At 34.8% G+C, this 26,222-nt stretch overlaps 1 protein-coding gene across 1 annotated transcript in view; it reads right to left on the bottom strand.

The window, feature by feature from the left end:
* COBLL1 (cordon-bleu WH2 repeat protein like 1) overlaps nucleotides 1-26,222 on the bottom strand; it is a 59,849-nt gene that overhangs the window by 12,224 nt on the left and 21,403 nt on the right. The window contains exons 9-13 of the mRNA XM_033111468.1: nucleotides 10,311-10,464; nucleotides 9,766-9,840; nucleotides 8,473-8,583; nucleotides 4,033-4,267; nucleotides 2,390-2,484 (exon numbers count right to left, since the gene is read on the bottom strand). Of these exons, the coding sequence (XP_032967359.1) occupies nucleotides 2,390-2,484; nucleotides 4,033-4,267; nucleotides 8,473-8,583; nucleotides 9,766-9,840; nucleotides 10,311-10,464 (670 nt within the window). The remainder of the gene's footprint in view (nucleotides 1-2,389; nucleotides 2,485-4,032; nucleotides 4,268-8,472; nucleotides 8,584-9,765; nucleotides 9,841-10,310; nucleotides 10,465-26,222) is intronic.

Here is a 26,222-nt window from a genome sequence, read left to right as displayed (position 1 = left end):
TCCTCAGTGAAGACTTTTAGAGGACTTTGTTTTTAGATGTGTCTAGTACTGAGCAAAGTGATTTACATTCTGTGCTCCACTAGTCATATGCCCAGAACAATAATTTCTACTGAAAGACCAACAAACCCTCATCTTCAAAATCCTAGTAGCCTCCTCTTTCAAATATGGTAATTTGCACAGCAAGTGAGATGTGGGTCTCGGGAGTCAAATTGTGAAAGGATGTCAAAGATTGCTCTATAGTTTTATCATCGCTCACTTTACCTATAAAACAAAGACCAATTTCACTGCCTAAAATGTCATGGGATATTTAAAATAGTTCCTCTGTTAAAAAAAGAAAAAAGACAAGAAAAAAGGAAGATATGCATGCATGCATGCATGCAAAAAAAAAATCATGTTGCCTGGTAAATTTGTATACAAACAATTTTTAAAAACATCTTATTTTTAAAGTATGCCTAATTGTACAATTATTTGGTCATGGTATATTTTGTATTATGTTACAAGGTTCTTATATTAAATATATAATTTTAAAATACAATTCATTCTTATTCTTCCCAAATAAAATGCAACTGATTATCAGGATATCTACTCTCTATATGAGTCACTTTTGTCAATGACAAATAATTACTAACTTTGTGATTTATAAAATTAAGGACAGGTGATTAGGTAGCATGGAAGAGGTACATTTATGCCTATGCTCATATTTACTTGTTTCATAAGTATTTTTAGTATCTGTATGAAAAGTACCAATTTCAACACTGCTGTGAGCACAAAACAATGTGAGAAATGGTCCCTGGCACTGGGAAACGAGACTAATGTATTTCCTTCTTTCTTATTTCTCATTTTCCACGGAATATAGATATATCCCAGTTATACAACAGAAACATTTTCCAAAAGAAAGTATATCAATGTAAAAATATATTTTAAATTAAATCCCCTATATCAAACTTTAATTTATTGGCTTAGTAATCCAAATTTCTATTTCTCACATTTTTGGTGGTTATACTTATTTTACCATTGTCTAACTCTGAATTTCTCATCAAAATTTCAAAATTATTACCAATGATTGTCAGGCCTGGACAGCTAGAAACACTAGTGAATTTATTAGTTAATCCACCCTTAAATATACCTGGTAACAATGCTACCCAAGTGTCAGTGAATGGTGAGGCCATTTTCCAAGAAGAGCCAGTAGACTGAGAAGGTATATTTTGTACTATCCTGTCCTTCTCTACTCAAAACTGACAAGAACATCTACACCCTGGAGAAACGATGATTTAGATACGTAGGCAGGGTAGGTAAATAGGGAAGACAACACAATCTGTCACAGTAGTACATGTCATGAAAAATTGAATCAAGAGGAAAAGAATGGGGGGAAATTGAATGTTTTTAGACCTTCTCAGTATTTCATCTCTGGGTGGTATAGACCATGGGGGAAATGAATTGGAGACATACATATTCAAATTAACCAACACATAGCACATCACATATGTAAAATGACACACATCTCTATCTATATCTGTTTGTCTATCTACCTGTTTGTGACAGTAGGATGAGCCAAGTTTTATTCAAACAGGAATATGTTTGTTTTCTAAGAATCTTAACCTAGTTCCATGTTAACATAATAGATAGGAAAATTCATAAGCCACTTCCTGCATATGCCTTTAAAATACCATTATGCATTCCTTGCATCTTCTATTTGTGTAGTATCATTTCTCCAAAATTCAATCTGAAGTATATATTTTATCAGAGTTCTGCTATGTGCTATGAGGAATTCAAACAAAGTATCAAATATAATTGCTATGCAATCCTGGCAATGAACAATTTTTAAAATAATAATTAGCTAGACTCTTTTAAATTCTGGTTCAAAAAGGATATATAATGAGAAAGAAAAGAAACTGTCTTGCTTTGGAGGAAATATTGGTAAATAACTTTACATAATTAGATGGTTTAGACCTTAAAAATCAGACGGACAAGTTTCACCCAAAGTATAGCAACTTGACTATGAAGTACAACAGGCTTGAACTACAGAGTCATTAAAAGGAAAAAAGATACAGATCACAAGTAGATGCATAGAGTATAAATCTTTAAAATCTGAGTTAGATAACCTCTAACATTTAACAACAAAAGTGATACACATAGTAGTTAAGAGCACACTTTGGAGTAATATCACCTGAGTTCAAATCTTGGGTCTACAACTTATTAATTGTGGTACTTCAGGTATCACATAGTATCTTTGTGGCTCAATCATCTGTAAAATGGGACTAAAGATAATACCCATAAATGAGTTAATATACAAGATTAAATAAGTTAATATACATAAAGGGTAAAGAATGGCCCCTGGCACATAGTAAGTGCTATGAAAGTGTTGCCTATTAGTGTTTATAGAACTCACCATTCTCTTGGTTTGGGCCCAGCGATTTCAAGTTTCTCAAACTGTCAACTACCCTCTCTTCATTGCTTGCATTATATACCAGCAAGTGTGGTCCTCTGCAAAATATATTGTATGTTATACATTAACACTGCTCAAACACTCAAACACACACACACACACACACACAGACACACACACACACACACACACACACACACGGCAAGAAAACAGGCAATAATCTCCAAAGACAGATGGACTGAAATAATCATCTTCTTATGCCAAATACTAAAAATTGAATAGCAAAGAAACCCACAACTGAGCGGATATGCTGCTATGAAACATTAGCTTTCATATGGTGGTCCTATTACGAAGAAAAATGTAAAAATCTTGGTAAAATGAACACGTTTCCAAAAAGAGTGTCTTATTGTTATTATTATTTGTCTTTTAAAGAAAAAGGAAATACATGAAACATTTTAGTTTTGCATCTGGCAAGGTCAACCTCTGCCAAGTCAGGATATTGATTGACCTCACTGGGTTTTATTGATGATAGAAGAGTTTAATTTAGAGACAATCCCATAAAAAATTATAGCAAAACTTTGGTGGTTTATTTTGCATAGTCAAGTTCATCGTTATTCATGGTGTGGCATTTCTAACAATATAAGTGTACTGTACTATAACTTTCAATTCTTAGGATCAAGTGGAAAGCTCATTCTCTGTGTCATAAAATTGACTGTAAAAATAATAGAATATCACACTCTAATATACAGAACTGTTTTATATACTAGTCAGTGAAAATCCTTAAGGAGAATTTGGTGATATTAAATGAAAATTAAATGTTTCATTGAAGTTAAATAGATAATAAGCAAAATATATACAATATAAATGAACAAAAACTTTTATATTTGAGTCATACAAATGAACTACATGTTAATGGTTTATTGGACACAGGAATACCAGAACTGTTGAATTTGATTTTATTTAAAAACAATTAGGGCCGGCCCAGTGGCTCAGGCGGTTGGAGCTCCGTGTTCCTATCTCCAAAGGGTGCCGGTTCAATTCCCACATGGGCCAGTGGGCTCTGAACCACAAAGTTACCAGTTCGATTCCTCGAGTCCCACAAGGAATGGTGGGCCGTGCCCCCTGCCACTAAGATTGAACATGGCACCTTGACCTGAGCTGCCACTGAGCTCCCAGATGGCTCAATTGGTTAGAGCGCGTCCTCTCAACCACAAGGTTGCCGGTTTGACTCCCTCCAAGGGATGGTGGGCTGCACCTCCTGCAACTAGCAACAGCAACTGGACCTGGAGCTGAGCTGTGCCCTCCACAGCTAAGACTGAAAGGACAACAACTTCACAACTAAGCTCCACAACTAAAATTGAAAGGATAACAACTTGACTTGGAAAAAAGTCCTGAAAGTACACACTGTTCCCCAATAAAGTCCTGTTTCCCTTCCCCAATTTAAAAAAAAAAAAAAAATCTTAAAAAAAAAATTACATGTAAATAGACACTTTATTAATAAACATTTTTATAATGATGGTAAAAGGGATGGAGTCTAAACTGAAGGGATGAGTATATTTGTGTTTAAAATATCAGATCTATATTGCAGAAGATTAGTATTAATTAAACAAACCACCACCAACACTTCTAGCACACAGACTACTTACTGTCCATCTGTGTTTCTAGTTTCTTGTTTTTCTTCTCTAGAATTTTGTGAGGACTCTCCAGTATCATTGCCAAGGACTGAGTCAGGATCATTTTTCAGTGTATTTATTATATCAGTAGATCTAACAGAAATATCTTGTGACTTCCCCGAAATATTTCCAGCTTCATCTTTAGGCACTTCACTCAGTTCTTCCTTTTCATCTATCTCTTCAAGACTATAATCAGAGCTTATTCCAGCTACAAAGAAATGAAGATATAATCCTAAATACTAATTTGCTTCATTCATGCTATGCAATCCTGGCAAAAGGAATTTTACAAATAATATTTAGTTGGATTATTAAATTCTGATTCAAAAAGTATAGTGAAATACTTTTCTAATGGTAAATAATCAGGGTAACTTATTATCAGATTACATCAGACACATACAATTCTAAAATTAATATGCTGTCACTCTAGGTTTTATTCATGGTAGAAAAAAGATGTTTAAACTCAAACTTCAAGTTATATATTTCATTTCATAATATGCCTTCAATTTAAATGATTTTTACATTTATGTAAGAGCTCTAAATGTAAATGAAAAGAATGATATATTTGTATTGTCTGTAAATGTAAAATGACTCAGCAGTTATCAGTACAATTGAGAATTATCTGAGCCCTTTTAAAAATACTTATGCTCACACCCTACCCTACACCTGTTAAATCAGAATTCCTGAAGGATGAGAGAATTTTTAAGGCTCCTCAGGTGATTCAAATATGCAACCAGGATTAAAAGCCACTGATTTAGATTCTTAGTGTAATTTTTAAAAATACAAATAGAATAAGTATTATACAATGAAAATTAGTTTTTATTCCCATCCAGTTTGTCTCAGAGACAACTTATTTCTCCAGTTTTTTAATATGTTATCAGAAAGTATAAGAATATATAAGCAGATATGCATACTCGCATTTCGTTCTCTATTTTGTTGGTTTATTTAACATAAATGGAAGCATACTGTACTTGATGTTTTTCACCTAACATTTTTTTGCTCCACTTACTATACCATAAAGATTGTCCCATATCAAATTTTGTGCGTGCGTGTGTAGGTGTGTTTTCAATAGCTGCGGTGAACATTTCATTGTGTAAAAAATGGGTGTATTATTCCTTAGCACCAACAACAAACGTCCAACATTGTAAAAGAGGAGCCATCCTAAGCAGTTAGTATCCATACTTGTGTAAAGTTTATTTAAACCAAAGAATGAAGTTCTGGACCGTTGGTTATTTAAATTCAACACTTCCACTTACACAATAGCAGCTGAACAGAGTTTAATTTTTACCATATTGAAGGGGGAAGAGGTGGTATAGCATTGGATTATAGTGATCAGCACATCTATAAAATTCAATAAAACTTTTAACATATTTGAAGAATATTTAAAGTACTTAAAATATATTTAATTTTATCTTTAGACACTCAGAAAATTGTGGTATTTGTACGTTTTAATAAGAAAATATGGAGAATGTTAATGGCATTTTTATGGTAAATAAAAATAGATTATCCAACAGAAAATATATTTCAAAAATTAAATTTAAATAATTTTAAATATATGTATTTAGGAAAATCTTTTTTTACTCTAACATGTAAAATAATCATTATGATGTCAGTGTACAATATTATGTGTCTATGAGAGTACATAATATGTGTCTATGTACTCTCATATGTGTCTATGTACTCACATAATAATATGTGTCTATGAGAGTTGCATCTAAGTAGTAAGAGTATATTTAAATAATTTGAAAACTGTGTATTGAGAAAATAAATGGCCATTTTGATTTAAATGTATGTTTTACAAATGGATCCTCAATATATATTAAGCTCTTTTGGAAATTACGATTAACTAGGTAACATTTAGCAAATGATTGACTGCTATCCCTATTTCTTTCTTGCCCATCGCAAGTGTTTCAGAAATACACAACCTTTCTTTAAGTATGGCACTATCACTGAGAAACTGGTCTCAATACAAGTATGAAGAATGATTTACGTGTTTCAAAATTCTTCTCAAATTATTTTTCTAGGATTTTATAACTTAGTGGTTGCAAGTATCATTTATATGCTTGCTTAAATACCGTGTTGCCCCGAAAATAAGACCTAGCCGGACGATCAGCTCTAATGCGTCTTTTGGAGCAAAAATTAATATAAGATCCATTATATTATATTATATTAATTATATTTATTATATTATATATGTTATATTCTATTATACTGGGTCTTATATTAAAATAAGACTGGGTCTCATATTAATTTTTGCTCCAAAAGACGCATTAGAGCTAATTATCTGGCTAGGTCCTATTTTTGGGGAAACATGGCATATATTTTTCACTAGCCTGAAAAGTACACCTATTATAAAATGTTTTAGAAAAGGCTGTATTTCTTTTAAAAAATTCGAATCATCCAAGAGAACTTTCACAGTTGGTTTTTAGAATAGTACAAATTTCCCTAAGCTCTTTTTTTTTTTTTTTAATGAACCCCAGGTATCAATTCCATCATGCAGCTTTAACGACTATATATTTGCAAATATTTTCTCCCATTTTGCAGGGTGTATCTTCACTTTCTGTATTCTTTGAAACACAATTTTTTAAAATTAAATTTATTGGGTTGACAATGGTTAATAAAATTACATAGGTTTCAAGTGTACAATTCTATAATATATCATCTATATATCACATTGTGTGCTCACTACCCAATGAGCTACTAAGCTTTGAAAAGTATTAAATAAAGTTTGTTTTGCATGGGTTAACAGACTTATATAATGGCAAAATTTTAGGACTACAATAAAAAAAAAAAACTGGGGTGAGGGCTATGAAAAATAATTTTTATAAATGTTATACCACAACTATCATAATTCAGCTTCTAAAGTTGTAAAGAAAGAATATTCACTTTGAAAGTACACAGTGCTCAAATTCTTAGTCAAGTTTTAAAATATAACAACTTTCAAAGTGTAAATGTTAAAAATAGTACAAAAAATCATTTATAAGTATAATTATTGAAATTTCTTTTACACTAACTTAGCTTTATATAATTTGAATATGTTTATCTTAAGTTTTTCAGTCTCTCTAAGGATAGCAAAATTGAAACAAAAAATAAAATTAAAAAATTCTTCAAAATTCACAAAATGTAATACCTATTAAGTAAAATTTAAATATTAAACTTTTAGAAGATATTCTTGTAAGTATGTAGCATTTTACTTGTATGTTTTTAAAGTTTAAAATTTCACTGAGACTTTTAGCTATCTTGTTTATTTTTCATGGAGATGATCAAATTGGCAAATTGACAAATACCTCTCTTTGATAAAATATAATTATATTAAATAAAATCTAGTCTGGTGAGCTACTGTTTTTATTCATTCATTCAAAAAATGTTCACTGTGTCAGACACTATTGTAGTTGCTGCTAGACAGTTACTTTTTTCATTTTAAAAAATTGAAGTATCATTCACACTCAGTAAAATTCATCATTTTTGGAATAGATTTTGGAATGTAGTTTTGAGAGAGACATATAGTTGTGTGACCATCAAGATATAAAAGAATTCCATCAATCTCCAAAATCCCCCATGCCCCTTGGTGATTAACCCCACCGCACCCGTAGCCCCAGCTTCTGGTAACCATTATACTTATAGTTTTGCCTTTGCACGAATGTATATCAATGAAAACATACAGCATCTAGCCATTTACGTCTGGCTTCCTTCATTTAACATAATGCATTTGAGATTCAGACATGTTGTTGCATGTATTAGTTATTCATTCTTTTTTATGGGTAGGCACTGGTATTCCAATCAGTTTGTTTACCCATTCATCAGTTTCGGCCATTGGGCTGTTTCCCATTTTTGGCAATAATGAATAAAAATTCCATAATAGTTCACATGGAAGTTTGTGTATACACATAGGTTATCATTTCTCTTGAAAAAATATCTAGGAGTGGAATTGCTGGGTCATATAGGAAATAAATGCTGAAATTTTATTTTTAAAAAATTGCCAAACTATTTTTTAAATTGGCCACACAATTCTGTATTCCTATAAGCAGTGCGTGATAGTATACTAGTTCTAAATAACTGGTTTGAGGTGATAAGGACATTTCCTGAGACACTGAATAATTGAGTAAAGTTTTGATAAAATTCAAGTAATACCTAACTATAAAGTTTCACCATCTGATAACAAAATAATTCCAATAATTTCAAAATAAAAAATCAAGAGCAATACTACAGAAAGTTAGCCACACCTAGGTAACAAAGGAGTAGTTCAAGAAAGAAAAAATATATCTATTCTTTTATATGTATATAGTTACACATTGGAAATAATAAATTTCAAACAGTTTGCCAAAAAAGCAGAAAGCCCAATAGGAGAGAATCTGAAACCCTTCAGAGCCACTGATTTTATTCATCTTACACCTGAAGAAAGGCCCGGTCACCTACATGTCAGAGATGCTACAGGCGTTCCAACGCACTCGGAGAGAGAGGCTTCATCCACCTGTTTGGGCACAGTGCACTGTTCGTGACTGGGGAGCCCAGGGCCAAGGGAGCCTTCTGCCAAAGAAGTAAAATCTGTGGAAATGGCACTCGGACAACAGAGTTAAGGCAAGCAGAGACCAAGAAGCATTCCGGAAGAAATCAGATTTGTTAGCTCACAATTATCCATGCATTAAACAAGAAGTAAAAGGGGGGAAAAAGGAAAAGAAATAGATATCAAGCAGAGTTTGAAAAGTAGTCACATCTTTTTCTAATCCTTCAGAATCTTAGTATTTCACTTATATAGTTTGATACAATTTAGTAAATTTCCTTTTTGGAACAAACGGTATCTTGATATCATTTTGGGTAGGAGTTAAGAAAAAATCATTACTAATTATCTAATGGTATCATTTTTAATTACAGAGGAAATGAGAATTCTTATATAAGATGTGTTAAAATCCCAAATTCCTAAGTATCACTTAAAGATTAAAGATTCAGGAGCATTTTAGTTTTTCCTGTATTTGTGAATACGAATTGTAAAAATTAGGTACGATTATATGAAGCAATTTTCATACTTATCAAATTATCCCCACGCTAAAGTACTGGCATAGTAATATTCTAGTTTTGATTAGACATTATTAGCCTGTCATATTAATTTATAGTTAACTTCAAATTAAGTCTAAGGATTAAGAAATTTTATCATACTTATAATAGCTACTAAATAGCTATTATTAAAAATAATAGAAATCAGTATTAGATTGAATTATCTTATTTTTACTGGACTTTCATTTATTGGGAGAGAATCCAAAGTGAGACAATAGAAAATATTTCATGATAACAAATTGTTAACTTTAGAACACTATGTATATTAAATTCACACCTAGCACAGTTGGGTAAAGAACAGTGCTTTACAACTTCATGTAAGCTTTCTTCTGAACACACCAAAATGTGTCATTACGCTTAGGACAGAGATTAATAACTAACTGGTAACCTGACATTGCATTACAACAACAACAAAAAACACAGGAGACCTAGTAAGGAAAGTACTCAAGGTACCAGAGCTAGAATTTTGAGTTCTGCCACAGTTTCATACCCTAAACCCAGGGGGAAATTTTTTCATTTCATCATATACAATTTGGGAAATGGAGTCAAAACATCTGTATCTCTTTCATATACAGGGCATTTTAACTAGATTAATTCCTCAACTGTCACGAATGGTCTTTTTCAGTAACTACATGCTGTGGAGTAAAGGCGTCATACCTGGACTGGATAGCCCCTCGGGAAAGCTTGCTTCTGAAACACTGTCTGCCTGAACCGCATGTCCTGACTGCCCGGCTAGAAGACAGAAGCAACACAACTTATTACAAAGTCACATTCAAAATTAAACAATCCCTTAGTAACTTAACTTAGTTATCTTTTATGCAATTCACAAAGAGATAGCCCTAACCTTGTTAGAAGCCCTTTTCGTGTCCAGCTGTGATACAACTAAAATCTACTTAGATTCCCATTTCTACATGTAGTCAATCCTGGAATGGCAGGATCTTTCTGAAAAGATTCACAAATTATCACATGCTCATATTAGGATAACGAAGCTGTATGATTTTTTTCATTTTATTTCGTCATGTTGCAGATTCTAAAATGGTGGTTAAGTGAGAATAATAAGGAATTAAGTATTATTAAAATTAATTAAAAGCCTACGTTTGTCTTATTATTAATAAAAAGACATGATTTAGATCCTATATCACTTTTACTATCTATATTAAAAAACAATGCAAACGTGAGGCTAATGAGAAAAGGAACATTACCAGTCATATGACTATTTTCATCACTTTGAGGCAGGGATGTCTTGGAGGGTGGGGAAGGTGCCTTTCGCTTTGTCCTTTTCAAAGACGAATTCCCAACGGATGAGGTACTGAGCTTCAAAGAGCCTGTCCTCACTATGCCTGCTCCACAGGGACTCTATGGAGAACAAAATGACCAAACAAAATCTCTATTTGGAAATTAAAAGCAACTTTGAGACAGACACTGACCTTTACGCAAACACATCATATGGCAATATGGAACGTAAGAGTCACGCATTCAAAAACCCTTTATGGTGCATTTACCGTGTGCCAAGAGCTGGGTTATGAGATGGATATGTAAAGAAATATAAAACACAGTCCTTCTCAAGAAACTTAGGCCAGGATGGGAGGCTGACATGCAAACCAATAATTATAATGTAGAGGGGTTCTAAGCAATACAGTTAAAAAACCAACTTTCAAAGAAAAATCTGGAGAAAATATTGGACAGAAAAGAGATTAAAAAAAGGGAATATTTGTACATTAAGAGCTGGCTTGATTAGTCTTTCTCTTTTTAGTACTAATGTATTTCAAAAATGCATGTCTATTCTAATGGTCATTTGAGGCCCCGAATCTACACAGATATTGCTCACATCCCCATGGCCTATGGCTGTCAGCAGACTCCCACAATAATCCTGCCTCGTCGGGCTGGCCAGTGCCTCCTGGCCCACGGCCGTGTCACCTTGCTCTTTCCCTTTTCACCAAAGCTGCTTAAAACAGTTACTCATAGTTTTTGTCTCCAATTTCTCATGTCCCACTTGAAGCCTTCCAATCAGACTTAACCCAAACTTTGGTCCATGAGAACTATTTGTGTCAAAGTCATCAATGACCTCCACAACTAAATCAGGGGTTATTTCTTAGAACTCATTTATTTGACCTATTTGCAGCACTGAACAGAGTTGACCACTCTTAGAATGAATGCTCTTTTATTTACTTCCAGGATACAGCTTTCCTCACTCTGTATAGATCCGAAATGTTTTCTTTGTTGGTTGCTTTTCATCTCAGTCCTTGGACATGGATATTCTCTTTAGTATCTATGCCCACTCTCTTGGTAATCTCCTCTATTCACTTAGTTTTATATATTAGTTATATGCTGATGAATTCCAAACTTATGCCTCCATCCTGGGCCTCTATCTGATCCCGTTAACGTCTAAGGCTATTTCAGAGTTGGCAGGTCTAGAACTAATATCCTGATAACCTCTCCTTTCCCCTCTCCCATCAGAAATAATCCTGTTCTCACAGTCTTCCCAGTTTCAATGAGGAGCACGTCATTCTTCCACTTGTTCAGGCCAGTAACTCTGTAGTCGCCCTCATCTCCTCTCTCTCACACTCTGCATTAAGCCCATCCTGTTGGCTCATGCAGCTCGACTGCTACCACAGAGTATGAATTCATCAGGAACTTTCTAACTGGACTCTGCTGCCACATCACTTCCCTACAGTCCTTTCTCAACATAGCAGCAAATGGATCCTGTTAAAATGTAACTCAGATTAGGTCCCTGTGTTCAAAACCTGCTAATGGTTTCCCAATTGGCAGAGGACAAAGTCCTTGCATGACTTCTAAGGCCATTGACGACTTGGCCCCTAGATCTTGCACCAGCTCCTTCTCCTAGTATGGAGCGGCTCACCCCACTCCAGCCACGCTAGCCTTCATGGAGCTCTTCAAATGTGCCAGGAGCGTTCCCATCTCAGGATGGCTGCACGCACTGTTGTCTATGTCTGGAATGCTCTTCTAATAATATCAGGTCATTTCTCAAATGCCACCTTTTCAATAAGTTCTTCCTTGACCCCAACACTCCCAGTCCTTCTTCCCAGCTCGATCTTTACGATCAGCATTCAACAGCTAACACCCCATATAGCTGGCTTCTTTACTTTGCTTATTGTCTGCTTCCACCAGCATTGACTATAAAAGCAGGACTTTTTCTCCTATTTTGCTCACTGCTGTTATCTCCGGAATAATGTGTGGCTCATTGAAGTTTCTCAAAAAATATTTATTGAATGAATGAAAGAATGAATGAAATACCGCCCTCTCCATTTGTAAATAAAAGGACTTGATAAACCTGGACTAGGAGAGTACCTAAAGTCTGGGTCATTGTCCAATATTTACCAGACAATGCAAATACAACTAAGTGAACTAGTTCATCTTTCCATCTGTCTGCCTTGCTACACACTTAAAAAAAATATAGCAAAGCAAATTTGACTATTTTGTAATTTTGTAATATTTCTTCCAGAGAAGAAAGGAAGCCTGCCCCCAAAGAGAAAAATGTGAGTTAGTTGTCATCATCACCACTGTGTTACGTATAAAGAAGAAAGCAGGTCATCGCACAGGAAAGCAGCACAGTGAGGTCCAAGGTGGCAGGCACTTGATGCACACAGCTCTCAATAAGGATAACTCCTCTTAACAAGGGTGGGACAGGGTGGCTCCAGGCTGCCCTTATTGTAGTCCCACCTTTAAACTTCTGCCACACCAACTGGTAAATAACTGCAGCCACCAACCTCCTCCATCCTCATTACTCTCGTCCGTCCTCCAGAACACTTCAGATCTCTCCATAATCCAGCAAGAAAAGAATTAAGCTGCCACCCAAACCCAGATTTTGATTCAGAATCACTAAAGCCAATTCTGATGAAATGTAAGGGTCACTCCTACCTCTCCATGGGCAATCGGGTGGATCCTTAGTTGTTATCTGGACTTTTGAAATAATTAGGAGAAGGGCCCTTGGTTATAAATTACCTAAGAAATGGAGTGATAGATGGACCCTATATAAATGTCATCTTGAGTAGAATATGAAGTTTAAAGAAAAACCTTCTTCCTGAGATATCTCTGCGTTCCAAAACTTTCACTTGCTATTTTTAAAAGTAACAAATTCAGCAATATTAGAGAGATGACCAAATATTCTCCTAAAACAATGTGGCACTTTGCTCTTTAAAATATTAATCTAAACATTGAAGACAGTAGGTGTCATTTTCTTTCTTGATGAATTTACTTCTGTAAAACCCTACTGAAGCATGCCTCATTCCTGTCACAGAATTAGTTCTTCAGTAAGAACACAGTAGGTGATCAATAATTGCTCAATGTATGAAGTAATGGCAGCATTTTTCTCCTAGTTCCATGATGAAAACTTGTTTGCCATGGTTTAACGGATTGCTTTCATGAGGTCTATGATTAAAACCTGTTTTCCCCTTTAAGTCAGATTCCCAATCACTGTAATTTATTGGTCTTTGCTATTATCCGATAAAAGCAGTCACACATGAATTTTTCAGACAATACTATCTGTTTAAGAATTAGAGCTCTTAAATTTTGGTTATAATATAATAAAGCAGACAGCATAGAAATAAAAAAGGGAGACATTTATATACAAAGACTCACAAATTTATATGAACCTATCCATAACTCAAATACAGAATAAAAATAGCCTCATATTTCATTTATCACCCTAGAGGTCTTAAACTAAACTAGCTTTTTGCAGGACACTTATATTTCTATGGATAAAGAATTTAAAATTTGTCAAAAAACAGATTTCTGTTTTACTACACTAAAAAATAATTCAATAACATTTATGAAGACAGTTGATGAAATAACATGTTAGAAGGGAAAAGCCATGAATATTTTGGTGTAGCACATGTTCTGTTAACTTTATTCTGTAAGACTTACCCTCCACCCCGTACCATGTTGTATGGGTGTATCATGAAAGTAAATGGACATATATTTCTACAGCAGCAAATGGATCAAGACTAAGAACAAAAACATTAGGGGAAGAGAGCGTAACTGTCACCGAGTGATACCAGGTAGACTATGTGACCTGTCAAAGTAGATTCCATGCTGTAATTAATGGCTAAAACTTACTAAGCTTATGACAAACATGTAAATTTAATAACTGATGTAAGATGGGCCAAAAGCAGGAGTTTTCAAGGAGTAAGAAAGGTGACTTTAGATAATTACCAACAGGTTAATTATTGACAGGAGTGTCAGTTTTGTCCTCATGAGTGGTATTAGTGTTAGTATTCAAGGAAAGAGCTTACTGTATATTTCTTATTGTCCCTTAAGGCAGACAGGCAAGCGCTGTTTTGTGTTTGTTTAAAAACACTGTTGGAAAAGAATTTCAGCTAAGCAGCAGCCAAGGAAAGTTAAGGTAATAAAAATCAAACTTAGAGTCATTTAGTGTTAACTAAAAACATCACTATTAAGACCAAAGATGTTAAGAACCTCTTGGCCCTGACAAACGGATGTTCTATATCTACTGAAAACATCCCTGTCTTGGGTAAAAGCCTGCAGAAAAACAAATGGTGTTTAAGTCAGAAGACCTAGATGTTTCCAAATTGATTATAGCCAAGAAAACTTGGGTGTACTGAGGGATATGAGTAGAATATACTCACCTAACATACAATATTGAACAGGCTCCTAAACCAAGAATAACTGCTAGTAAGCAGACTTACTAAACTACCACAGTTATTATATTTCAGTAAACACCTCACGAGTTCCCCTATCAAAGTTAAAGAAGAGAAAAGGCAAGAGAAGACCACCAATGCCTAACCAGAACCATTCTTACACCCTCGTTTTTCCTGTGTACTTCAGGAGCATGCTCCTAATAGTCTCCCAAGAGTTCTACTCTTGCATTAGTCGGGGTTGAGCTACCCAGTATTTTGGAGCGTGAGTTTGTCAAACTGAAGAGAGGCTTCCAGAGGGTTTGCAAGTTGGAAGGCAGCCCAGTGTAATGGTTACCAAACAAAAGAGCTTTGGAGACAATGCCAGGGCTTGAACCAGGGAGCACAACATTTATGATCTCTGCAACCTTCAGCCTCCTCCTCTATGAAGTGGGAAAAGAAAGAGTACCTACCCCCAAAGGGGTCAATGCTTAGGTGAAACGATGTGTGAAAACTTAGCACAGTGCCTGGCACACGGAACATGCTCTAACTATCAGCTAATATTATTGCACATAATTTGCCTAAAGTATGTAAAAGAGATCTGTCAATAAAATAAGCAAGTGTAGTGATAATGTAGAGTTCAGAGTAAAAAGTATGGATGAAAGGAGGTGCTTGTTCCAAAACTGTGCGTTTTCTTTAGGGATGGTAGTGGTGGGAGCCCTATGAGAGCCCGTCTCAGTTACCATCACTCTTAAAACCCCAACAGGGCCCACCATCCAGGGACCCGCACGAGCACCGTGTGTAACCCAGTGTGGGGAAGAACTCAACCCGTCAGTCACCTCAGGCAGCTTCATCACACCTTACAGAGATTTAATCAAACCTAAAGATTTAACATCAGCTTCTTAAATCTTATGATGGACACATGGATGTGTATTATGGTATATACATTTGAAATGTTTCTAAATTTAATGTGAACTCAAATGAAAGAAATGCTTGGAAATGTCTGTAGCAACAAGAAATACACAGTAAGCTCTTTCCTTGAACACGAATACTAATATCACTCCTGAGAACAAAACAGATACTCCTGTCATTAATCAATCTGTTTGCTAATTATCTACAGTGCCCTTTTTTATTCCTTGAAAACCCCTGCCTTTGGGATACATTTCCTTTGGTCGAATTACAACTGAAATTTTTAAAAAGGAGTTGAGATTATTTTTAAGTCCAAAGAGTTTACAAAACAAGAAAACAGAGAGTTTACTACTTACTAGGGGAAAAACACTTTGGTTAATAATTAGAGATAGTCAATTATTTACTTTAGTTAGAGTCACTAAGTGTATTTGCCATTAGCAAAAACTGCACCTCTAACAGGAATGCATATCACTGAATTTTATGGTCTGTGAAAAGGAAAATACTGCACAGAGAAAAAAAAATACACTAATGAAAGTGGCAAGGTCAAGTTAAAAACCATGCCAGAAAGCTAATCCCTGAGAATTCACACCCAGATCAGAATTCACTGGCTCAAAATGAAACTAAATTTAGCTGAAGAAAATAGAATTGTATAGCATTCAATAGATTTACTGAGTACTAGCTCTGTACTAGTTATTAGATCATTTATTAATCATAAATTATAAGCTGTAGACCATTGAAATAATTATATTCTAGATATATGAGTTAAATGAAAGAATACAAACAGAAAAAATAAGAAACAAATTGAATAAAGAGATGGAAATGCAGTGGTTCAACTTCAATGACATTGTTAAATGTTTCTATTACAAGATTTTAGGTTTTTATTTCCGTTTATAATGTGATTTTCACATGTGGGAAGGGTTAAGGTTAAAGGAAAGAAACTAGGCAGTCCCTTAAAATTGTCTTACAACTCAAATATTTTTCTTCTTCTTAAGGAACAAACTTGTATTATCCTTCAACTTGGACGTTCTCAATAAATGCTATGAGATATTATAAAGTATCTTATAATTGACATTAGCTTTACGCTAATTTACTCTGAATCATATCTCAATGACTAAACATTCATAGAACTGAAGGTCACAAGTTAACTCTTTTAACTCTTGATGGAAGAATTCTTTCTAAAATAATTGTACAACTTAAGACAACAAAATCAATCTTCTTAAACTTCAAAACATATAATTGTAATATAACAAATGAAATATAGAAGTGTGAGGTATTGTTTTAAATTTGCAAAATAGGCATAGCTGTGAAGGAAAAGTTTTTTTATCACAATAAAATCAGTTTTATTAATTTGATCATAAAATTAGCACAATGTCGTATGAGATGTAAACAATGCATACCTTGATGAGGAAAAATAAATCACTGTAAACCCCAACAAATATGGGTTACCTCATAGACATTTTGGTTCCAACCTTTTACAATATCTTTTATATTTGTTTATACATACACCTGCATGCATGCATATTTTGGCTTACATGAGATGAAAACATATGTGCCAGTTTCTTTCTTTGTTTATGATGGTTTTTTAAATAAAATGTTATATTTTTGTGGGGCCCTGAATCGCCTTAATTTTGCTGCCCTGAGTCTCCTTGTTCTATACCCATTTCCCCTTTGGTTAGTACTTCCTTCCAGCTCCCCCAAAATAGAATTTATGTATTCTATTTTCTTGTCCTCTATATAAACATGTTTTAAAATCCTTCTTTGATAGCACTGAAAATCTTAGCCTGTGTAGGTCAACTTAGACTAAGAAAAACCACATCACATTAAAGTGAAGGGATGTAAGAAATAGGGGTGACATTTTAGGTACCAGATGACTATAATTACGGAAAGGAGAAATGGGCCTAGAGCTCTTAAATCCACACTACTAAGCAGTCACCTAGTATGCCAATTTTAAGGGTATTCCTATCAATCTGCCAAAATAAATTCTATGAGAGGCAGCAATGCGATTAGAGCTGGATTCACTTACAGGTGTCTTATGATGACACCTTGTGTCATCATGATGTCTTATGGTGACCACTTATGTCTTATGGTGTCTTATGATGACCACTTGTAACTTGTACCTTATGGGGTTACTAACTAAAATTAAATTCCTGCAGAATATTCTGAGTGACCGAGCTTACCACTAGATTTCTCTCAAAATCACCTAGTTTTAATGTCATCATTAGTCAATAATAACATCTGTATCCTCTGGTTAACAAACTCTTCCACCTGAGCAGATCTTTCTCAAACTTTGTATCTTCTACCTATTTTCAGTGATGCTCAAAGCACTTGTGTTGATTTTTGTGTTACATTCAAGAGTTGAGAGAGAAGACTGCCAAAGTTTTATTTTGCTACCGTACTTTCGGGTTTAAAAATTCTCAGGAAAGTAATACCAGGAATATCTGGTCAATACTGACCAAACCAAAGGTCTACACAACAAAGTACTTTCATTTGTTAAAGGTCAATTATAAATGACAACAAAAGAATAAAATAATTTTATAATACTAGAGTTGAAAGAGACTTTTGAAAATTTAGTTACAAAACCTTATTCTACAGAGGAGCAACCCAAGCTATAAAGAAATTCAATGGCTTGTTCCAGGTAGAAGGTGAAGAAGACAATGAGAAAAATGACAATAACGAAGAAGAATTTAATGGACCTATTAGTAGACTCCTCTAACACTATCTCTGAAGCCAGTTTAGGGCTTCTTCTGCTACAATGTAACTCCTTTCCATCCTTCTCCATTCATATCAGAAAAAACAATATACAAACTTTAGAACCTGTGTTATACCCTTGCGAAGTTTCTACATTTCTCTTCCCGAGACCATCTGTGCTTTCATTTCATCGACCCTACAATACTTTGAGATAGTATATAACCAAGTCTTATTAGTGGTAGCCCCTTACTTATAACATTTTTTAAATGCCCAAAGATGAGGGCCTACCTCCGTAGTACATCTTGGATAAAGAAAGACAAGATGAACCAGGGAAATCAGAGCTCAGGATCAAGTTCAAAGGACAGAAGATGGTGGCAACCGTGGCTCTCTCTGGTCCTAGTGATCAAGACAAAAAGGTGGCTGGCTCACGGCAGGGGAGAAACAACTACACATCCGCAGGTTAACTGAGCTTAGCACCTCTACCAGAGTAAAGTAGCAATTAAGGGAACAAACTGGGACCAACTCAGTTCACCCCAGAAAGCGAGTCAAGGCTGTATGGCAGGCATTATCCTAGTGACCCCACAGTTTTCATCACTGTGACTCCAGAAACAGGCCTGCTTCTCTCTGCCCTGACCTCTGTTAATACACACTAGTTACCGGAGAAAATGCATGTCTCCCCCAAGAGATTCCAAATATCAGTCGTAGAAAGAATAAATAAACTTTATACTATGAAAACTTGTAAAGAAAAACTAACACTGATTATTTTCAATGATATTATGTTAACTCAGTATGCACTTGAGAGGCACAACTTTTGTATACTAGTAAAAGGAAGAGAAACCCACACTAATTCCATAAATAACCTACTGTTCTTTGAATAGTACTGTTCTTTAAAGTTTAACAACTTTATAATGAACATAGTTCTTTACATCCTGGTCAGAGGTAAAGGTGGGAGAAACTGAAAAAATAATGGCTCAAGCAAATTTTTGAGTAATGCGCTTAGAACCTTGTCTGGAACATTAGTGAGTGACACATAAGCATAAGTCATTACTTTTGCTATTGTGATTATGACCCTTCGAAAATATGATGAAATCTACAATGACAAAGTATATCTGATATCTGGGAAAACCTTAAAAGAGGAAACAGATTAAATATTATACTGTGCTGGTGCATTTCTCTACTGAATGAAACAAGTCATATTTTTGGAAGTATAGACAGCTGTATCTTGTATATCAAACTGAAAATGCTATGGCAACCACTGTTCCTAGGCAATTGTAGAATTATATGTGTGGTCCACTTTCTATATAATAAATATAAGTGGGAAGTGGAGGGGAAAATCAAATGTTGTGTGATAACCTGCAGAAAAAACTAAAAGGTATATTTCTTAAAGATTACAAATACATGCTCTATTACAACCACCTTAATGACGCTGCCTAAAACTAGATTAAAATTCATTAAGGGAAACTAAGACCAAATATATACCTGCACATTTCAAAAACATATGACAATTATCATCTCATTTGCTGTGACCTATGAGAAATATTAAAAGATATAATTGGGTAAAAGATGAACCATGTCAAATATTTTTTAAAACAAATCAGTGTTCAAAAAAGTAATACTCTAAGTATTAAATTTCACTTGCATAATACTGGATGGCAAAGTATTTCAATTTCTCAATATTTGAGTGTTTGTCTAGAACAAAATGCAAAATGAGATCAAATAAAAAGCCAAATCAAAAGAATCCCTTACTGTGTTTTCAGCCAAAAGCCAAGTACCCTGAAAAAAAATGAGGCAGCATGCTAGTAGCCCGGGAAAGGCTGCTTGCTGTTATTTATACACATAACTCCAAGCAGCAAAGCTACACCAAGTGTGCAGAAATGAAGAATTCGCCCAAAGGTTCTGTGAATTCTGTTTGTTTTTTTTTTAATTGGGGAATATTGGGGTACAGTGTGTTTTTTCAGGACCCAACAGCTCCATGTCAAGTCGTTTTCAATCTAGCTGTGGGGAGCTCAGCTCACTGGCCCATGTGGGGATGGAACCCGTGACCTTGGTGTTATGAGCACTGCGCTCTAACCACTGAGCAAACTGGCCGCCCCAAATTCTATGTTTAAGATTACCCACAACTTTTGTCCAACTCCCTTCCTCTTCTTCAAATGTAAATAGGCTTAAAAGGCTAATGTGTCAATAATACCAGGACATCCTTTGGCCACTAACTGTATTTATTAAGTGTGCTTGTCATAGACACTTGGTTTGCAGATATGGTATGGAAACTGGATTTCTGCACTTAGTTTGAATCCTAGAATTCTAAGTCATTTTGAATTTAAGTCAACGTCACATGTGAAATTAATGACAATCTTATGTAAATAACTATATACACTGCATACAATAATACATGTGATATGATTCCTGTAAATAACAGCATGAGCCAGCTTTGACATATGTTGTGACACAAATGGCATTTCAAATCTTTAGGCAGAATCATATTCACAAAATGCTCAAAAAGTACCAAGAAAACTGCCAGAAAATTTCTAATTAGGTAGTTTTCTTTTCCAAATGAACATTTCTATAGAAGACAGTATATAACCACCTTTATAAGGAAAATGACACAGGCTTGAAATCATTTCACAGAGAAATTTAGAGACACGAAAAGAACATTGTAGCAGTGCCAGTAAACTATGCAGTCTTTAAAATATATTTTTCAGGTGGATAAAATAATTTTACATGCAGAAATGTTTCAAAAAAAGGTGAGCATAAATTATTTTACTAACTTGAATCTTCACTGAATCCTCTTTGAAAACTGCAAAACTGGTTGCCAAATTTAGTTCAGAAAATCAACAGCCTTTCATGTGAACACTTTCAGTTTATTTATTTTCAGTTTAAGCTCCAAAATCACTATCCAGATACACTAATTCGCCAGTATTGAGAAATGCCTTAAAAGAATGAAGCAAATTTTTATAGACAGCCAAAAAGTACAAAATAGATATGGTGGACAGAAATTTTTCCAAACCACAGATAGACTCACTTATCTGTAAGCCTGTCTAAAACAAACATAAAGCCAACGACTACTTAAAAGAACACTAAAATGAAATAAAAGCTCAAAATGAATAAAACTGTGCTAATTACAGATCACTTTGTCATGTATCACTGTTATTTATCTCTCTAGCTCCATTATTTTTGGCACATCACCCACAAGAGATAAGCATTTTCTATTTCTAATATAACGTAACTATTTCCAATATTTTTTTCTGCTTTTTTTAAAGGATGCTTTGGGGAAAAAAATTAGAAAAATCATAACTCTGTAGTTCTGTTAAACAGCGCACCCTTGTGGTTTACTTTATCTCCTAAACAAAAGTGACAGGATAAGAACGTATCCATTATTCTTCATGGACTTGGAAATGATTTTGTCTTTTTTCCCCCACTTATTTATTTCCCAGACTGCTATTACTTTCAATCACTTAAAATAGTGCCTTTTAAAATTTATAAATTAAAAACTAAATTGTTCGAATAGACATAAAAATGTCTACAGTGATAATGACTACCTTTGATTTTTTTTTTTAATTTTTAGCTTATTAATAAGGTTGACTATTGTAATTATTTGTTGGCTGATTATATAACTTCTTTTTTTTATTAGTTTAAGGTGGACAAAACAATGTAACAGTTAGATATTTACACCCCTCACAAAGTGATCACCCCCCTTCCCCAATCTACTCCCCCTCTGACATCGTACATAGCTGTCACAATTCCACTGACTCTATCCCCTATGCTGCACTCCTTTCATTTTAAATTTAAAACAAGCAAACAGTAAAATAAGTAAAATTCACCCATAAACTTACAGTTCTGCCAAATGTCCTGAATATTTGCATCTGGCTATATAAACAATTCCAATTCAGGGGACAATTTATATACATTAGGTAATGTACAATACATTTTAGTTGTCGGTCCTTAAGCTTTTAATATAACCTGCCAAAATTCTGGCTTTTCTGTAAAAGCTCAAAAAAATATTGCCGAGAATTACCTGAACTGATTACTATAAAGTACATGTAAACAATTTTTAAGTTATCCATGTACTTCTGAAAACATCACATATACACATGAAATACTAAAATTTAGTGATATTCTGTGTGACAGACATTCTCATTGTATATACTATACCCGGCTGTGTGAAAGCTATAATTAAAGTTTATTTAGCAATTCAGTTGAACACATACATATAATATATTACAGAATTTTGCTGGGGAACACAGTTCCTGACCTCTGGTTGGGGAAAGGGAAAGGGGAAAAAATTAGCAAAGTTAGAAGCTTTAAACAATAATATAACCCTGACGTTTATCTTTACAAGGTGGGGTACTTACCCCATGTCATGTTATATACATCAGTAAAATATTATGCAGCCTTTAACAAGGCTTTATATACTGATAAGGATATCCAAAATACATCATTCATGTACCAAAAAGTGTGTTATAATATAGTGCATGTAGCATATGACCACCTGACGAAAAAAAACTATGTTGCATGAATATTGGCTTGAATATATGCATAGATTATATCTGGAAGGATACTCAAGACACTGTTAGTAGTGGTTGCCTCTAGACAAAAGAATTTGGCTAGGGGCAGGGTAGGGAAAGAGAATTTTCACTGTATTCTCCCTTTTATCTTTAGAAATATGTATCATATAACACCTCTATGTATCCCTAAATTAAAATTTTAAAAAGGACAAGAGAGACAAAGTCAAAGAAAGTAAGAACACTCTATACTGAATCTTTAACAAATTCTCCATGAAGCAGGTAAAAAAAAAAAGAAGAGGTGTGATTTAAATGGCTTAGTAGGAATGAAGATGGAGCTGAGGGGCACTCTGTTCGGAAAGGATAGGAAAGAGGATTTTGCATGAGTAACAAGTCAAATCTTGTTAAAGTTAACAGCATATTGAACATGATGAGATATTAAAGTTTAAAAATAAAATTGTGCTTCTGCACAGCAACAGAAACCATCACCAACAACAAAAAAGGCAACCTACAGAAAGGGAGAACATATTTACTAACCATATATCTGAAAAGGGGTTAATATCCAAAATACATAAAGAACTCATACAACACAATAGCAAAAAAAAAAAAAAAATGCAATTAAAAAATAAGACGAAGAACAGAATTTACATTTTCCCAAAGATACACAAATGGCCAACAGGTACATTAAAAAGGTGTTCAATATCATTAATCATCAGGGAAATGCAAATCAAAACCACAATGAGATATCTATCACACAACACCTGTTAGAGTGGTTATCATCAAGAACGTCAGCGGGTAAGTGCTGGCAAGGATGTGGAGAAAAGGCAACCCTGGTAAACTGTTGGCAGAATGTAAACTGGTGCAGCCACTATGGAAAACAATGCGGAGGTTCCTCGAAAAATTAGGACTAGAATTACCAAATAACCCAGCAATCCCATTTCTGGGTATTTATCCAAAGGAAACAAAAAACAAGATATTGAAGAGATACCTGCACTCCCATGTTTAATGCATCATGTTCGCAATAGCTAATACATGGAAACAACCTAAGTGTTTACGTATGGATGAATGGATAAAGATGATGTCACAGACACATACACATACACATTATTCAGCCATAAGAAGGAAATCTTGTCATCTGTGACATGGATGGAGCCTGAGGACATTACACTAAGTGAATAAAGCCAGACAGAGAAAGACAAATACTGCATAGGTGGAATCTAAAAAAGTCAAACTTGTAGAAACAGAGTAGAAAAGGTTGTCAGGGGCAAAAGGGCGGGGGAGACAGGGAGAGGATGGTAAAGGAGACAAACTTTCAGCTGTACGATGAATAAGGGCTGAGGATCGAGTGTAAAACATGGTAACTACAGTTGACAATACTGTATTACATAATTGAAATTTTCTGAGAGTAGAATTTAAATGTTCTTACCAAAAAAAAAAAAATCCAAAAAGGATAAACACATGAGGTGATGGATGTGTTAATTAACTAGATGGTGGGAATTCTTGCACAGTGTACACGTATTTCAAATCACCACAATGTACACTTTAAATATTTTACAATTTTATTTATCAATTATACGTCAATCAAGCTGGGAAGGAAGGAAAGGAGGGAGGGAGGGAAATAAAAGAAACAAAGGGTAGAGCCCTCCCTTAAAAATTGTGATTAGGTTGTAGAGGACCCTGAGTGCTCAGAGAGTAACAGCCAGCTATCCAAAGCCTCTGAATTGGGAAGTGATAATTATAAAGTACAAATATAGTAACTTGCCACATTCTTTCTATTATGAGGACAAGAAGTGGAGAGACAAGCTGAGTACTGATCTTCTCACTCTCTGCCCTGGACTTCTCTAAAATATGACTTCAGCAGAGGGAATGGAAGTAAGTGACAAAGAGACATTAAAAAAGGAGACTGAATGAAGGATTGCTCACTAATTGGATGTGAAAAGAAAAAGGAAAAAAAAAGCATCAAAGTTGATCTCGAAGTTTTCAATATGGGAGGAGAAAAAAAAAAGGTGAGTGTGACTTTAAATATGATGATTTCCAAGCAGTGATGAGTCCAATAAGCAACTGTGAGCTCAAATGCAACTGGAAAAATATTGGGATTGGAATTATAAAATCGATGTAGTTTCCTAGAACTGTCGTAACAAATTACTATGACTAGGTGGCTTTAAACAACAAAAATTTATTCTTTCACAGTTCTGGAAGCCAGAAGTCTGAAACGAAGGTGTTGGCAGTGCATAGCCCTCTGAAGGCTCTGGGGGAGAAGCATTGCTTGCCTCTTCCAGCTTATGGTGGCTCCTGGAATTCTTGGTTTGTGGCAGCATAACTCCAATCTCTGCCTCCATTCCCACAGGGCCTCCTCCGATGGGTATCTGCACCCCTGTCTTCTCTTCTTATCAGGACACCAGTCATTGGATTTGGGCCCAATGTAAATCCAGGATGACCTCATCTCTAGATCCTTAACTTGATTACATCTGCAAAAAACTCTATTTCTAAATAAGGTCACACTCACAGAGTACTGAGAGTTAGGATTGAGACACATCTTTTGGGGGGATACTTACGCAAACCATGACAGTAGATAGCAAAGAATAGACGTTTTCTCTGAAAGAGTACAATAAATATAGGCTAAGACCATGGATTTAGGTGCCTCCAAATTTATAAAATGTGTAAAGGATAGTTGTGCCAAGGGGGAGGGAGGAACAATAAAAGAGAGCTGAGATATCAGAAGATAATAAAAACCAAAGAAAAGAGAAAAATCAAGACTGAGGGGCAGTCTATTACTTCTTTAACTTTTGGGTCATACTTGATGTAAGCAAGCCTGAGAGGTCCAGGAAGGCATGCATTCACAGGAACACATGGTGCTCTGTGCGTGGACACACACACTCACAAACAGAACCACAGCCTAATAGTGAATAATTTTTATAATGAATAAATTTAGAAAATGGTTCTTCAGCTTCTCTAGGGAAAAACAAATAATCCTGGGCCCTACTGAACAATACATCAAAGAACTATCCAGATGTTCAGATCAAAAGAAAAGAATAATTAGGAAACTCTATAAAGATGTCTAGTTTGCCAAAGGCAACATACTAAGCAAAAGATTACTTAACATGGGGGCATCAACTGGTCACAGAGCCGAGGGTGAGAATCAAAAGAAACAGGTTTTGGTGAGGTCACTGGGAGCGCAGTCTAGAATTTTAAGGAACAGGCTCTGAGAATGACAACATAGACCTCTGGGAACCAAGCACAAAGGAAGACTGCTGCAATAGATTGGATTAGGACAGCTGGAATAAAAATTTGTGAGTACCGGCTAAGATTTATCCATATAAAGAAAAAGATAGACTTCGACAGCTACTCAAGAGCATAATATTTTTTACTGTTATAATGTAGTTTTATGGTAATTTAAAATAGAAAACAATCCTGAAAAATCTCT

The sequence above is a fragment of the Rhinolophus ferrumequinum genome, chromosome 8 (genome assembly GCF_004115265.2).
Source record: "Rhinolophus ferrumequinum isolate MPI-CBG mRhiFer1 chromosome 8, mRhiFer1_v1.p, whole genome shotgun sequence".
NCBI lineage: Eukaryota > Metazoa > Chordata > Mammalia > Chiroptera > Rhinolophidae > Rhinolophus > Rhinolophus ferrumequinum.
Note: the sequence above shows the minus strand (reverse complement) of the source record. Positions and strands in the feature narration are given on the sequence as shown.